At 38.4% G+C, this 16,551-nt stretch overlaps 1 protein-coding gene across 2 annotated transcripts; it reads right to left on the reverse strand.

Annotated features, from left to right (window-relative positions):
* Positions 1-290: 290 nt before the first annotated feature.
* LOC113041618 (cytochrome P450 2B19-like) lies at positions 291-6,765 on the reverse strand. Of its 2 annotated transcripts, none has more exons than XM_026200251.1 (9): positions 6,540-6,765; positions 6,228-6,381; positions 5,833-5,985; positions 5,479-5,639; positions 5,028-5,201; positions 4,788-4,929; positions 3,908-4,095; positions 588-729; positions 291-505 (listed from the first exon to the last, which is right to left on the reverse strand). In XM_026200251.1, exons 1-9 carry the CDS (start codon positions 6,732-6,734, stop codon positions 306-308), a joined length of 1,509 nt encoding a protein of 502 aa, XP_026056036.1. In that variant the 5' UTR covers positions 6,735-6,765; the 3' UTR covers positions 291-305. The 2 variants fall into 2 exon arrangements, with proteins under 2 accessions (XP_026056036.1, XP_026056035.1); XM_026200250.1 differs by lacking the exons at positions 291-505; positions 588-729 and adding exons at positions 1,788-3,339; positions 3,422-3,563 and having other exon boundaries at positions 6,540-6,759.
* Between the last annotated feature and the right edge of the window lie 9,786 nt (positions 6,766-16,551).

A 16,551-nucleotide genomic window follows, 5' to 3' on the forward strand; every position in this document is an offset into this window, starting at 1 on the left:
GAGTATGAACCATACCGACAATATATATACATCTAGTTTAGACCAGTACAGGCCTGTCTGTAATAATACCTATTACATCATAAAAGAAAAAAATCTTTACACTGTTGCAGTGGTATTACATTACTGAAGTAATTTATTGGGATGTCAGTTTTTTATTTGACAATGAGTACAGCATGTGTAAATTTTTCAAAACTATAACTATTAAACTAAAATATAATTTCTTTGGGCAGAAAAAAACTATTACCAATGAGTTGTGTTAAAACAGCTACTGAAACTCGTGTAGAAGTTGGAAAGTATACTCAAGGTCACTCTGTGGATCCTCTGCTGTGGCAGATGATGTTGAATGGCTCAGGAGAGCGGACCACACTGACAATCCCATTCATGTCTGGCCACCTGATGCGAATTCGATCAGGTGGCCAGGAGAAATGAATCCGCTGTGAGAGAGAAGTGACGAAGAGGAAAAGCTCTGTCTTAGCTAGGGTCTCACCAAGACAGAACCTCGGACCTGATAAATGGAAATAAAACACGATCGTATAAATGCAGTTTTTGGTTTTTGTCTAATGAAATTATAGTCACAGGTGACTCACCCAAGGAGAAAGGGAGGAAAAACTCTGGCTTAAAGAAATGTCCATTATCATCTAAGAAATTCTCTGGGTTAAAGGTGTCTGGGTACTTCCAGTGCTCCTTATCAGTTAAAATTGCTGTTAAGTTGGTAAATACCGTGGTGACCTAAAAAGACCAAATGTGTTAGCAAAACAATTTCAATCAAGAATCACAACACAGCTATGGTCCATTCATTACCTTGGGAATGTCATATCCTCTTAGTTTTGTGGGCTGAGTTGATGAAAAACGCCAAAGGGTACGATGTTGGCACAGCGCTGAATCTCGTGAACAGTGGCGTATGTGTACGGTAGTTTGTCATGGTCATCCATGCTGGGCAAGCGGTCGTAACCCAGCACCCGAACAATCTCCTCATGACATCGCTCTGTAAAGAATAAAAAGCTGATGAGTACATTTTTTCCAATGCTAAAATGCTAATGTAAGTAAGCCACTGAAAGGTTGACATCCTGATAAGTTGAAAACGCTGCCTGCATTCACAGATTGCATTTACAGAACAGTAGTTGCAAGGAATGAAATGGGAATATTATTGTACAAAATAGTAATAACCGAAGAATTAAGCCGGCTAAAATCCAACCATCTAACTGTGCACAGAATATCCCACAGTTATAGTACAGAATTCTTCAGACTATTAAAAGACCATCAGGACAGCCATTAACTGCCAACTGTTAATATATGCAAATGGGCATATTCAAGACATGTCATTCCAGGTTTGACGTCAAGACCAAATGTCATTGGTTGTTCATTTTAATATCAATAGTTACATAAATATGTGGAAATATTGTTCAAATGAGATTTAAGAGCAGTGGAGAAGGGGATTTTTAGTGAATAAAGGATACAATTTGGTCTGTTCTTACTAGAGGGTGACCCACTCCCGAAAAAAAAAAAAAAGTCCTGTCTCATCCCAATCTCACAAAAAACTGGGGGACAATCCTGTCCTGTCCTAATCCCAGAATGATGACTCACATTACCTCTCATTGTTTGTTTGTTTTTTTGGCCAGAATCTGTCATTAAGGCCTACAGTAAAAAAATAAAATAAAATAATAATAAACGGAGCAATTCCAAAAGGGTCCTCGCACTGCAGTGCTCGGGCCCTAATAAAGAAGCCTACAGATCACAGCATGCCCACTTTAGTTGAGTAAAAACCTTAAATGTAGTTTTTTGTTCATTTATTGAACTGAAAGCCATCTTAAACAATGCATAGTGTGTATTGCACACATTATATTTCATGTAAATCATCCATGCTAGCGCAAGTATTCTGTAGCAGACATTTTATTCTCTATTGATTTCTTTTTCATACACAGAGTTTTGAAGTTTCTCGCTCAAGTTCACACACATCCTGTTTGCTTGAATTATTTTACAGAAGCTCAACATTTTGTTGTCATTCTGAGTGAACACAAATAAACGTAGTCTTTAAAGATTCAAAAGATGTACTGTATGACCAACAATTACAGAGTATTTTAAGAGCAATCTGTCCTGCTGTGAGCCCGCTGCTGTTAAGTTTCCGCACACACTTCAATAGCGCACATTAACATTACGGTAGATTGAGCAGCCATGTAAAGTTTTTACTACATACATCTTTCAGATGAAAAACTATATCTGAGCTCGATGAATGATAGGTGGGCTTTTGGATGTCCTGCCCAATGTACCACATAGACCAGCCGTTAACGATACGTCAGTCATGGACTGTGTACATCATTCACTTAACCAGCCACACCAAAGCAAACAGGAGGAGAGCATAAAGAGACAGGGCAACTAGAATTGAGTTCGAAATTAAAATATGCAGTTTATAATTTATTTATATAAAAGGTATATTTGTGTATAAAGTTGGGTATCAGTGTTATTACGATTCCCAGTCCCACCCACTCCCGCTGACATTTTTTCCTGTCCCGTTCCAATCACATGATTAATAGTGATTTTGTTTCTGATTCCTGTGACCCGCGGGATTCCCCTCAAAAATGTCAGCCTTTAGTTCTTAGACAAAGCTTCGATAGAAGACAACTCTCACTAAGGTGAGACTAAACCTTGAACTGTATGCAGAAGAACAGAACACTTTATCAGCTTAACCTTATAACTACATTTTCTTGGCAGCATACAAAGCAGCTTACAGAACATGTTAGATATAAAATATCAGCTTATGCATTCCTGGGGAATTAATTAATTCATTTTGCGTCATGGTTACGCAATGATGTCACCATTCTATGACATCAAGCTGTCAAACTTACTGATCCAAACAAGTTAAATTTAACTTAACATTTGATTGCACAAACACACAATTATTTGCTTATGCTAAAATAAATGTTCATAACTATAAAGATGCATCAGTCATTTTTTATGCTGTTTCAACTGAAAATTAAATATTTGTGTTCCTTTAATCAGAATTACCTGAAAATTGTTCTAAAAATAAAATAACAGATATAGACGATGATTTAGATGAGCCAAGATGCTCTTGTGTGTCTCAGCAGCTTTGTTCTTCAGTAAGTATGATGGCCTAATGATGTCTGTATGTTGTTTTTGGGGTTACTGATGGTCACTCTTTGGTATCTCTGCTGCGGCAGATGATGCTGAAGTTCTGAGGATAGCGGACGAGACCCATGACCCCATCCATGTCTATGGACTGTGCCTCTGGTGGCCAGGAGAATTGAATCCGCTGTAGGAGAGACGTGATGTACAAGAAGAGCTCGGTCCTCGCCAGAGTCTCCCCGAGACAGACCCTCGGACCTGATAACAAACACACAAATCATTACAGTAAATCTTCCTCATGGTTAAATCGGTTTATTAATTTGACAAACAGCTGACTCACCCAATGAGAAGGCGATGAAAGACTCTGGTTTGAAGAAGTTCCCATTCTCATCCAAGAAATTCTCCGGGTTAAAGGCGTCCGGATGCTTCCAGTGCTTCTTATCACTGAAAATTGCCTCTAAGTTTGTCATGATCATAGTTCCCTGTATGAGGAAAGTTCAACAGAGTTGAATAAAACTTTTCACAAATATAACTTTAAACCCATATTAACCCTCTATCTAGTTCAATGTTTCATACTGGAATCACTTCTTACATAGTAAAATATTTACAAGTGTACTGTAGGCTTATGAAAAGCCTCAAAGTCTCATGTTGTTTGTGAATGAGTGATTCAGACTGTCTGGATCAAATGAATCATCAAAAATTTCTGACTCCGTATGCACAGTTCTTTACAAACATATTGCTAATGGAAAGCCAGTCTTTATGTTAAGTTTTACAGTGAAAAATGACCTAAGTATCTTCAGTCATTAATCCATGCTCCATTCATTACCTTGGGAATGTCGTATCCTCGTAGTTTTGTGGGCTGAGTTGTTTCATGAACAGCGCCAGAGGGTACAATGTTGGCACAGCGCTGAATCTCGTGAACAGTGGCGTATGTGTACGGTAGTTTGTCACGGTCATCCATGCTGGGCAAGCGGTCGTAACCCAGCACCCGAACAATCTCCTCATGACATTGCTCTGTGTTGTGCGAAAAAAGGGAAGTAGAAAATAGCGACATTTGAACTCAGAATAAAATAGTGTTAAGGTGTTTGATGGGCAAAATCCAGTCCCCTAACAGCAGATGTACATCGTGGAGACATCTATTTAAAGTCTGCATTTACATCTGCAAGACATTTTTTGAGTGTTTGCTCAGCTTTAATATTTAAAGAGGACATTTCCGATCAGACAGACATCTGTCAGATGTTTGTACTCAGCAGATGCTTTCCAGATCTCGTGATATTTAACAGACATCTCGGCAGAAGGGCAAAAACGTTTCAGATGCAGAACTTGCTGGCAATTTAAGTTGGTTACGCGAATTCGCTGCAATGACCAACACAAAGCTAGTTATAGTTTCTGTGTGAGCAGTTCTTCATACATTCCTGAACTACTTCCATTATAAGATGCAGTCATATTTATAGTTGTTCTGGCGAAGTTTCACGGGTGAAATCCGTTAATTTAAAAGGGAAGTGCTGCAGATTTCTCCATGCAGATTTTCTCTGTGAGTTTAATTGAGTTGGTCATGCAGACCACTTTGACTATTACAAATTTACACCAAATACTAGACCCACAAATTTTACACTTAATGCGACTGCACTACTTTAAAAGATCAGATTTCAAAAATTGCATCTACTAGAACAAGACTGTAGTGTTCTTATCTTTAGCTTTATCACCTTGTACATCTGGGTTTTGAATCAAGAAGAGGAGACCCCATCTGATGGTGGTGGTTGTGGTGTCGGTTCCAGCCAGAAACAGGTCAAGTGTTGACATAACCATGTTCTCCTCATGAAACGTGGAGCCCTCGTTTGACGTTTGCTGTTCCAGATGAAACAAATCCATCAGTTTACTGAAGCTACAGATAGTTTCTACATGCATGCATATGAGAGCCTTTCTCTCATTAATAGTGATCTTACTTTCTCGATCTCCAGCAGGTAGGCATCAATGAAGTCTCGAGGGCTGTCTGGATCCAGAGTTTCTTTGTGTTCTCTTACTTCGTCCCGGATGAAACCCAATAACTCAGTGGCGTTCTTCATGACCTTTTGGTGTGGTCCAGGGAAATGCTTGATGAAGGGGACTAAGTTGAAAATCTAAGATAGGAAAACTTATAAGATTCAAAAGTTTTTTTTATATGACAAGTAAAATTACATAATAATGATAATAATTATATTATATATAATAATAATTATACAAAATCCAACAAAAGGGTTAACTAAATTGTGCCCAACTTCATGCAAATGTAAATGTAATATGCAGACACATGATTTATCACACAGATAATAATTATTTTCACACAGGGTGGCTGTGGCCAATAACAGATATATCAATAAAATCATTTTTTGCCAAAAATTAAGAATTTGATCATACCTGTCCCGCAACTGACCCTAAAAGCATGGAGTATTCATTCAAGATTTTCAGAAGGTATGAGAAGTGTTTGTTATCATAGTCGAAGCGATCTCCAAAGACGATTGAACAGATAATGTTAGAAACCGCATTCTGTATGTCATGCTGTGGGTCCATAGGCTTGCCTAAAAAACATGCATTAGTATGGGAGAAAAAAAAGATCTGTGCTTTTATATGGAGTCCAACATAAATAGAAAATGTAAATGTTAAATATGTGTGCAAAGTCAACATCATTGTAGTGACAAATGCTTATGAAACAGTTCTTGGATGCTGTTTGACCTGTGGAATGAGTTAAAATATAGCATAAATATTTCATACCTTCTTCTTTAAGCATTTCAGCAATCAGATAACGGCTTTCCTCTAACACACGATCTTCTACTGATTTCTTCCCCAGGCCAAAATTCCTGAGTGTGTGCAGAGCAAAGCGCCTCTGCTGTCTCCAGGAGTGACCAAACGTGACCATTAAAATACCTACGAAAAGAGAACAAAACCTGATCAAGTCTCAAATTCATAATCTACACATTTTTAAAGGGTGGGTAATGTGTTTCGGAGAAGTGCACAAACACTCTTAGAAGTGAAGGAGCTTTACTCGCATGTGTGCTTCCATGAAAAACATTTAACAAATATTGAAACTATTAAAGGATAGAGTTTTAGAATGAAATATTATGTAGTTGACATTTCAAAGTATCTAAATAACGTGTCAGCCTACTGACCAAGTCCGTTAGTTATCCATTCAAAAAGAGGCAAAGATGGTCTTCCAGAAAAAGCTTCCTGAACCAATGCTTCCTTAGTGACCTGGATTGTATTTAGGATTATTGCTGGCTTTCTTCCGATATAGATAGTAGAGATCTCTCCATATTGTGACACCTTAGAATAATAAAGCAATTAAATTGATAAACTGTTGTGAACACAAGGGTTATACCATCTTCTGAACATGTGTGTTTTAAATTAAACATCTTTTTTTTTTTCAAAATATGTAAGAGTTAAATATTAAGCCCCTAAAAAGCAAATCAGTAAAGACTCACAGATCTTAAGGACTCCATTGGCTTCTTTATGGCCTGTGGTAACACTCCCACAAAAGGCAGCGGTCTGGGACCAGGTGGAAATTGACCTCTGTGTGAATTAATCCTAAAGATCTCAAACAGAACCATAAAGATCAAGCCCAGAAACAGAGCCAGGCAAACAGAGGTCAGGTCTAACTTCATCAGAGTCGTCCACATGATGACAAATTAATTGCAAGACAAACACAAAAGCAGCAAAGACTGGTGAGCTTTATAAAGCAAAAGAGGAAGAGGGTGGAGACATTGCAGGAGTTGGATTTGCAGTTAACCCTTTCAGTTTTGTTGTTGATACTGATATGATGAATACATACACCCCAATGGCCGATGTTAAGCATAACAACCTGGAACTACTAGGCTATATAATCGATGAACAATCAAAGCAGAAGGTTTAAGCATTGCAGCTACTGACAAAGGAAGGAACACACATCCTCTTCCCATTTAAATTCCTTTTCCCTGAGGAAATTCCTCAAAAGTCCACTATGGTTGCCTACAAGTTTACAGATGAAAAATAAACATGGCAAGACTGAATTGCAGTGGTAAATAAATGATTGACTACATTACATTTGTCTTATCAGAAAGGATAATTGTTATTATAATTGTCAATAATTGTAATCACATGATGCAAGAGGCATGTAATTGAAAAAAAAAAAAAAACAACAACTGGGGAGCGCAGCTGAGCAGCGACATGTGAAGACGTGTTCTTGTGAGCTCTGCTTGGATTGAACATTTATTTAATTTTCCCACTCTCCTTTCGGTGCGAAACTGTCTCTAGTGTGCCTAGTTTTAGCCAGGTTTCAGTCAAGCAGAGTAAATCAAAACTATTATCTGTGATCATTCATTTGCTTGAGCACCTGCACCTTTGCCTTTTGGTGCCCAAAGTGCCCTTTTGTCAAAGCAAAATTTCCTCTAATTTTTTTTTTTTTGTCATAACGTTTCCTTTTGTGAATGCCTGTTCATGCCCAATCTAAATATTAGTAAAATTTTGAATAATAATTTAGCCGTCAATAAGATGACCAACATGATGACCTTTGACCTGTCGACGACGACCTCCTCATCCGACCGGGACGATTCGTCACGCCGCACGCGCATTTTTTAATTGTCAGAGGATATTTTCAACACCGTGGAAGCTGGTAAGTGGTGTTTCATTCTCAGCGAAGTGATTTTGATATGTATTTACTTATTATTATTTTACAAGAACGACGTGATGTGAGAACATGCAGATATGTTGATTATATATCGGTGTGTAGCCTGTAGTGTAGAGTAACGTTAGCGTACTGTTGTAGGGAGAAACGTTTCACAGGCATCGAGGGCAGAGGCGTCATGCCCATTCAAAGATTTCTGAGCCAAGTTGATTTTAAATGCAGCTTCCAAACGACCAAAAAAAAAAAAACCAGCAGAATAATATTTTTTATATATTTGATATAATCACACTGTTGTGATTACATCGTTCAGCATCAGCTGCTAAATTCAAATCTGTGTTCGCTGGCTGGCGCTGAGCCAGAGACGTTCGTACAACGCTTCATGATAACCAATCAACGGTTCTGTTGCGCGAATGCAATGGCCAATCGGAGACGTGCAGAAGAGTCATCATGAAACGCGGTGTTTTTGTTCACTTGCTTGCTGACTGAATTATTTAGCGAATTCTTTCTTCAGAGAGAGAGAGAGAGAGAGAGAGAAAACTAAAACAAACCCTGATGTGCATAATGTAATATAAAGTGCTTCAGTGAATTTAATGGGAGTTTTTGAGAGTTCCTGAACTCTGGCTAGACTGAACGAAAATGTTATTTGATAATGTAAATGTTCTTTACTCTCTGAAAAATGAAAGAGTTAAAATAAAAGTAACTTACAATATTGTTATTAAAATTTACATTAAATGCAAATTCAGTCGTATTAAAAATATTTTATGGCATGATATGGCACTTAAGTAAAAAGTCGGGGTTTCATGTGTAGTTAATAGATTACACTACCTTTCCATTTATTGATCAAATAACAATCTATAAAGGTGCAAAACGCGTTTACTTACACGTTTGAGAATCGAGATATTTCCTGATATATTAAGCATGTTTGGAATTGTTTTGAATAAAAAGGAAAAATAAATAAAACATAAGCCTATATAAGTTATACAGTGCTTTCATAGCATGACTCAGTTGTTTATTGTTTTGTATCAATATTTAAGGTGGACTTATTGATTAGGTGCTAAGGTACTAAGAATAGTAGTGATGGTTAAAATAATAGATTGATAATTAAATAGTAGATTGTGCCTTGTTCCTAGATGGACAGAGACTGGAAAGTAATAGATCAGATGAGGAGATGGAGATAGAGGAAGAAAAAGAGGCAAATGTAGACTTTTTTACTTTTAAACTTAAAATTGTCTCTTCTAATCTTTTTCTTTTTCAAAACTGCATCACAGCATTGGCTGCCGTATCAATACATAATCATCCATATCAATACGCAAATCGTCAAGGAATGCATCACAATATATTGCTGTATTGATATTTTGAACCGCGCTTTTTAAAGCCTTGTTCCATGTGCCCCTTTTATACTTTGAGCACCTGCCCCTCCAAAGGTCTCTGCACGGCCCTGGTTTTAGCCATAGAGAATTACAGTACAGTTTTACAATTAAATCGTTCACGGATCAAACCAATTGGCAGTAACAAAATACCGCTGTACTACCATGTTTGTTTGGGACCATGGTGCTATTACAGTTATATTTAACAAACATGGTATATTTTAATTATTAGAGTACAGCTTAAGCTTTCGCAGGTTTTTACAGCCTAGTCATAGATGGTTTAGCAGGCTTGCTTTAGATGGTTTTCATCTACTTTAGCTGGTGAGGCTGGAAACCAAACAGCTAAAGACCAGCTTGACCTGTTTAATCAAGCTACAACCAGATTAAATCAGCTATGTCCAGCCTACCTGCTTGTTTTAGTAGGGGAATCTTGTAAATGTAATTTGATTACTAATAATATCAACTAGTCAATGTGAGCAGAATTCAATCAAGAAATAAGAGTGTATTTTTAAAATACATTATAGAAATGTTTAAATACATTGCGTTTACAATTTTGAAGACCACAAATGCACTTAATTCTCTTTTTTAACTATGAGTGTTCACACACATCAGGAAATCATTGTAAAATTGAGGAAGTTGTATCAACTGTGATTAGGCAACTCAGGGATTGTTCTTCTTAGTCTTACGTGGTATTTATAGGATTATGAATTGGTATAATAATTTTTTACACATTTTAACTATATTCTGCTTGAAATGTTTTAAAAGAAATGTTCTAAAAGAAATTCACAACAACTTGTAACCTTTTCATTTCATAAGACTTGATACTACACTTTTAATTAATGTATTCTCCTGAAAATATACTGAAAATTAGATTTTAAAGCGTTGTGTGTTTTGTCAACTTAATTGATTTTCAGGCATATACATGAAATGCATAAAATTGTATACATAATGCATTAACTCAACCAGTTTTACAATTTCAAATATTCACACAAACAGTGAATGTTGCGGCTCCACGTGAGTATGAACCATACAGACAATATACATCTAGTTTAGACCTGTACAGGCCTGTCTGTAATAATACCTATTACAACATAAGAGAAAAAAAATCTTTCCACTGTTGCAATGCTATTACAACACTGAAGTCATTTATTGTGATGTCAGAGTCTGTATTTTCCAATGAGTCCAGAATGTGTGTCACTTTTTCAAAACCATAACTATTAAACTAAAATATAACTTCATTGGGCAAAAGAAAAAAAAAAACATTACCATTGAGTTGTGTTAAAACAGCTAGTGAAACTCTTGTAGAACTTGGAAAGTATACTCAAGGTCACTCTGAGGATCCTCTGCTGTGGCAGATGATGTTGAATGGCTCAGGAGAGCGGACCACACTGACAATCCCATTCATGTCTGGCCACTTCACATCAGGTGGCCAGGAGAAACGAATCCGCTGTAAGAGAGAAGTGACAAAGAGGTAAAGCTCTGTCTTAGCTAGGGTCTCACCAAGACAGACCCTCGGACCTGATAAATGGAGACAAAACAATCGTATAAATGCAGTTTTTGGTTTTTGTCTAATGAAATTATAGTCACAGGTGACTCACCCAAGGAGAAAGGGAGGAAAGACTCTGGTTTGAAGAAATGTCCATTATCATCTAAGAAATTCTCTGGGTTAAAGGTGTGTGGGTACTTCCAGTGCTCCAACAAAGATTTTTGCACATGGCTCTTCCACTCCACTTCCACTAAAACCAAAGTTTCAAGCCAAAATTAACTCCAACAACAAAGATACAGTAACCACATTCTACGTAATTAAGGGTCACTCCGGTTCTATACTGAGATAGAGCACCGCAACAGAACTTGGAATTCTTCAAATAGTCAGCACAGTGTCTAACCAACTAACTGAAATTCCCACTGTAAATCAACTGCTAGATGAGTACAAAGATCTTTTTCAAGGCATCAGAAAGCTGAAAGATCTTCAAGTGAAGCTACACATAGATGAGTCTGTAAAGCCAGTCGTGCAACCACAGACGAATTCCGTTCCATATCAGAAAGAAAGTGGAACAAGAACTTGAAAAACAAGGCATCATTGAAAAAGTCAGTGGTCCAACGCCCTGGGTATCACCCATAGTTGTGACACCAAAACCCAAAAATCCTGTCAGTGTGCGCTTATGCGTGGACATGCGACTGCCCAATTGTGCAATCCAAAGAGAACGTCATATCACCCCGACAGAGGATGATCTTATCCATGATCTAAATGGAGCCGTATGTTTCACAAAACTGGATCTGAATGCTGGGTATCATCAGCTTGAATTACATCCAGACTCCAGGTACATAACAACATTTACAACTCATGTAGGGCTCTGAAGGTACACTCGTTTAAATTTTGGAATAAGTTCAGCTGCCGAAGTGTTCCAAAATACAATTCAACAAGTCCTTCATGGCATCCCAAATGTCAGGAACATGAGTGATGACATCATAGTCTATGGGAAAACACGAGACGAACACATTGAAAGTCTGCAAGCTGTATTCAAGACTCAGAGCTCACCCTCAACAAAGATAAGTGTGAGTACAGCAAGAATAAATTAGATTTTTTTTGGATATGTGTTTTCAGACAAAGAAATTTCTGCAGATCTGGAAAAAAAAATAGCCATCGAGAACCTTCCAGCCCCACAGAATGTGTCTGAACTACGCAGTCTGCTTGGAATGACAACATACTGTTCACGTTTCATTCAGGACTATGCAACGACCACATAGCCGCTGCGTGAACTTATTCGTAAAGACCACATTTGGAATTGGGGACTGGAACAACAAGCAGCACTGGACAAGCTGAAATCTCAATTTATCCAGAATGCTACAATGTCATACTTTGATCCACAAAAGACATCAACACTTCTTGTTGATGCAAGCCCAGTTGGTCTTGGGGCGATACTAAGTCAGCCAGGCACAGACAGTTCTGGAGACGAAGTAATTGCGTTAGAGCGCTCACATCTGTAGAACAAACGGTATTCACAAACAGAAAGGGAAGCTCTAGCAATAGTCTGGGCATGTGAACACTTCCACTTATATCTGTATGGTTCACATTTCACAGTCATTACGGACCACAAACCACTGGAGCTCATTTTCAATAACCCTCGAGCATCTCCACCAGCCAGGCTTGAATGCTGGAGACTGAGATTGCAACAGTACACGTTTACAGTCCAGTACAAAGTGGGAAAAAGCAATCCTGCAGATTACATGTCAAGGCATCCTGTGGACAGACAACAATCAGAAAACTGTTCAGAAACTGGAGAAAGTTACGTCAATTTCATAATTGACAACACTGTTCCAAAAGAAATGACTGTGGATGAAGTACGACGTGAAACGGGAAAAGACTCCATCCTGCAGACAGTGATAAAAGAGCTGAAAGGACAAGTCTGGACGCACTTGAAACAGACCATGTCAGACGTAGAACACGCAAAGCTAAAAGCGTTTCATAAGCTGAGACACGAGCTCACGGACAATGCATCACAGGACATTGTCCTCAGGGGAAACAAACTTATTTTGCCTACCTCTCTGTATCAAAAAGCCATCCAACTTGGGCATGTAGTACAAATGGGCATTGTGAAGACTAAACAGTTGATCAGAGAAAAGGTATGGTTACCTGGTATTGATGCAGAAGTGGAGAAAGCTGTGCAAGGATGCATTCCATGTCAAGCAGCCACACTTCGACATCATATAGAACCCCCTTAAGATGTCCAATCTGCCAGTAGAGCCATGGCTGGAAGTCTCAGTGGACTTTACTGGTCCTTTTCCATCTGGTGACTACTTGCTAGTAGTAGTTGATTATCACTCCAGATTTCCAGAAGTGGAGATAGTCAAGTCTACAGCAGCCAGTGTAACCCAAACTGGACAAGATATTCTCAACTTTCGGCATACCCAAAATAGTCAAAACCGATAATGGCCCACCGTTCAATAGTCACTCCTTTGCAGATTTCAGTTTGTACTTTGGTTTCAAACACAGAAAAGTAACTCCATACTGGCCTAAAGCAAACGGAGAAGTTGAGAGGTTCATGCAAACACTCAAAAAGACAGTCATGACCACAAATGCAAAGGCAAACCATGGAAGCAGTGCCTGTATAGTTTCCTGAGAAATTATATCTGAGGTCGATGAATGATAGGTGGGCTTTTGGATGTCCTGCCCAATGAGAGGTTTGTCAGAGCGTTGCCGTTGTGCAGTGAGAAGTGAGAAATGTTAAATAAAGAATAATAGTAAAAATACTATTACTTTAAATACTTTACTTTCAATTCATTTTACATTCTCCAAGGTATTAACAATAACATTTTTCATAACTCCATGTAATACATTTTTGTACATAAATGTAAGCACTGTGGCAGTAGTAATGCAATTTTTAGAAAATGTACTCTTGATACTCAAGTACTTTTAAAAACAAGTACTTCAACTCAACTGACTGTAGTACTTTTACTTGTACTTGAGTAAAATTTAGCAAGGGGTATCTGTACATTTACTCAAGTAATAAAGCTGTGTACTCTCTCCGCCTCTGAAGTTTTTACGACATATGTAAGGGAAACAGGTCAATTTAGCTCAAAGGGAATCATTTAAGATTTTAAAGGGAATTTGAATAGAATCACTGTTTCACGGCTGTTCACTGAGACGCCCTGCGATTCACTGAACGAGCCGTTTAACATCAAATCTGCGCTGGATATTAATATCCAAAGTATAGTGAAAACACTATCAATTAGCACAGTAACAAGATCGGCAGTTTAAGACATTAACTTGTAAGCACAAAACACAAGGTACTTCTCTTTTCAATATGAATAAGGCTTTATTAGATAAACTAATCTAACACATAAACGCACGCACTCACACATTCACACAAGTTGCAGGAAGATCGAAAGTTGGGGAAAGATGAGTTTAAGAGAATGAAAATGTGAAATCCCAAGTTTACAGCAATACGTGGAATTGCATAGACATGAACAACCATCAATCACTTAATTAACCCTCGCATTGAGTTCCTCAGTGAGGTTAAGGGTGTACTCACACTAGCCAGTTTGAACCGTGCCCGAGTGCGTTTGACCACCAAAGCGCGGTTCGTTTGACTAGTGTGAGTGCTCCAAACCGTGCCCGGGCGCGGCTCGATTAGCCGGCCCTGGCCCGCTTGGAAGAGGTGGGCCAGGGCGCGGTTCAGTTGGACTCGGGCGCGGTTCGCATGCAGTGTGAGCGCTAACCGTGCCGGAGCACGGAAAAGGACGCGTTGCGTCACGGTTTTGCGACGCTCCAAAACCAACATGGCAGGGAAAAGTCGCTTTGGTCTACGGCAGAGGTGCAAAACGCATAAAAACTAAAAACTGCAAAGTTCTTGCTGCACTTCAGCTGATTGATACCTTGCAAACATCCTCATACGAGCAGCACGATTACATGAAAATATTCGCGCCACTAAGGTGACACATCTGTTTAACAACAGGCTGTGAGAGGGCTGTGGACCAAACGACACAAAATTATCCACAAAGAAAACAGAGCGATGGACTCCATTGTGTTCAGAGAGTGCCGCTCTTCCTGTTTATCCCGAAACCGTCGCACCATAATGACGTAAGCGTGCTCCGGCACGAATGGTGAAACCCTATATGTGAGTGCAGGCCAGAGGGGGAGTGGGGAGGGGGGACAATCGTACTCGGGCCCGGTTGATGGCAACCGTGCCTAGTGTGAGTACACCCTAAAATTATTTTAGATACACCAGTACAAATGTCTGGAGGTAGTAATTGCGTCTCCTGTGTAAAGTTGTGGTTGAAAGGGGGTTTCCCGATGTCGCTGATTGGCTGGATGTTCAGTAGTCATTGAAGTGACGTCTTGGGAAGCCCGTGGTTGGCCGTTGGCTAGAAGCTATAAAGCTAGAAGCTAAAAGCTAAAAGCTAAAAGCTAAAGGCAAACTAAAAGCATACATGATTAATAGCAGAAGCAAAGCTTGAAGCTAAAAGCAAGATTTTATGGTGTCCTAAGTATTTAAACTGTCCTGTTGGCCACATCTCAAATGTTGTCTTGACCAATCAGATATTGTCTTGGCTCGGGGGTATCATAAATCATATGTTATCTTATCAAGCATGTGGTCCGAATTTTCCCGCTTTTGCAGGGTATAATTTTAGACATGATTCATATAACAAGAATATGATACATTTGACAAATAACTGATGGTCAGGACTGTTTCAAACAAGCAGATTAAATCACAAACATATGAAACATGATTATGAATCTTTAAGCTATCCCATAGTTATTAAAAGACATACACAATAAGTGATTATAAACATGATAGTCAAATGTGTGGGTTACATATAAATGAATAAGGAGTTAAGCAATGGACTGATATTCATTTATAAGTCTTTTTGAGTTCATTTTGGTCAATGTATATGTAGAAAAGACAGAGGTTAAAAGGACCCCCTTAGGAATTTCAGTCTGGTTCTGGTAGGTAGGGGAAGTCAAAGGATCTTGTGTAGTACTCTCATGAGTTTATACGTGATGTCCGGCGATGCACCTTAATTATTATTATTATTTTGCAATATAGTTCAGATCCAAGTATAATCACTATTATTTGAAAATACAAGTTATAGCTTACTGTAGTTCTGCTTTATATGATGCGTTTGTAGTAACAAGATTTTATTATCTATCTATTCATCCATACATTCTCAGAACCAAGCACTAACCTGATGAAGCTGAAGAACGCACTTCGGGATCTGATGGTCCAGTATCCTAACGGTGTCACTTTGAGCAAAGCACGCAGGTCCTGCCCGCTTCTCCTAGACTCTGTGGTGCTGGACAGCTATGCTTCTGTCCGCCAGCTCTTAGCATCCATGCCTGATGTGGTCACACTAAAAGGACTCGGTGTCCAGACATTCCTTCTCCCTCTTGCCACTAATCGATAGGATGGGAAGATTGTGAAGGATAGCCAATGTTTAGAGATCACGTATCCCACAATGCTTTGCAGTCAAACTGCACTGGTGACCAAAGCTGATACTCCAAATGTATACAATTCTTTTCCAATAAACTGTGACCTCAGTTGTTTTTATTTATCACAGCTTTTTTTCAATGTGAGCAGAATTCAATCAAGAAATAAGAGCAGTGTATTCTTAAAATACATTATAGAAATGTTTAAATACATTGTTTACATTTTGAAGACCACAAATGTACTTAATTCTTTTTTACTATGAGTGCTCACACACATCAGGAAATCATTGTAAAATTGAGGAAGTTGTATCAACTGTGATTAGGCAACTCAGGGATTGTTCTTCTTAGTCTTACGTGGTATTTATATGATTATGAATTGGTATAATAATCTTTTACACATTTTAACTATATTCTGCTTGAAATGTTTTAAAAGAAATGTTCTAAAAGAAATATTCACAAGAACTTTTAAACTTTTCATTTCATAAGACTTGATACTACACTTTTAATTAATGTATTCTCCCAAAAATATACTGAAAATT

Source organism: Carassius auratus, chromosome 23 (genome assembly GCF_003368295.1).
Source record: "Carassius auratus strain Wakin chromosome 23, ASM336829v1, whole genome shotgun sequence".
Taxonomy (NCBI): Eukaryota; Metazoa; Chordata; class Actinopteri; order Cypriniformes; family Cyprinidae; genus Carassius; species Carassius auratus.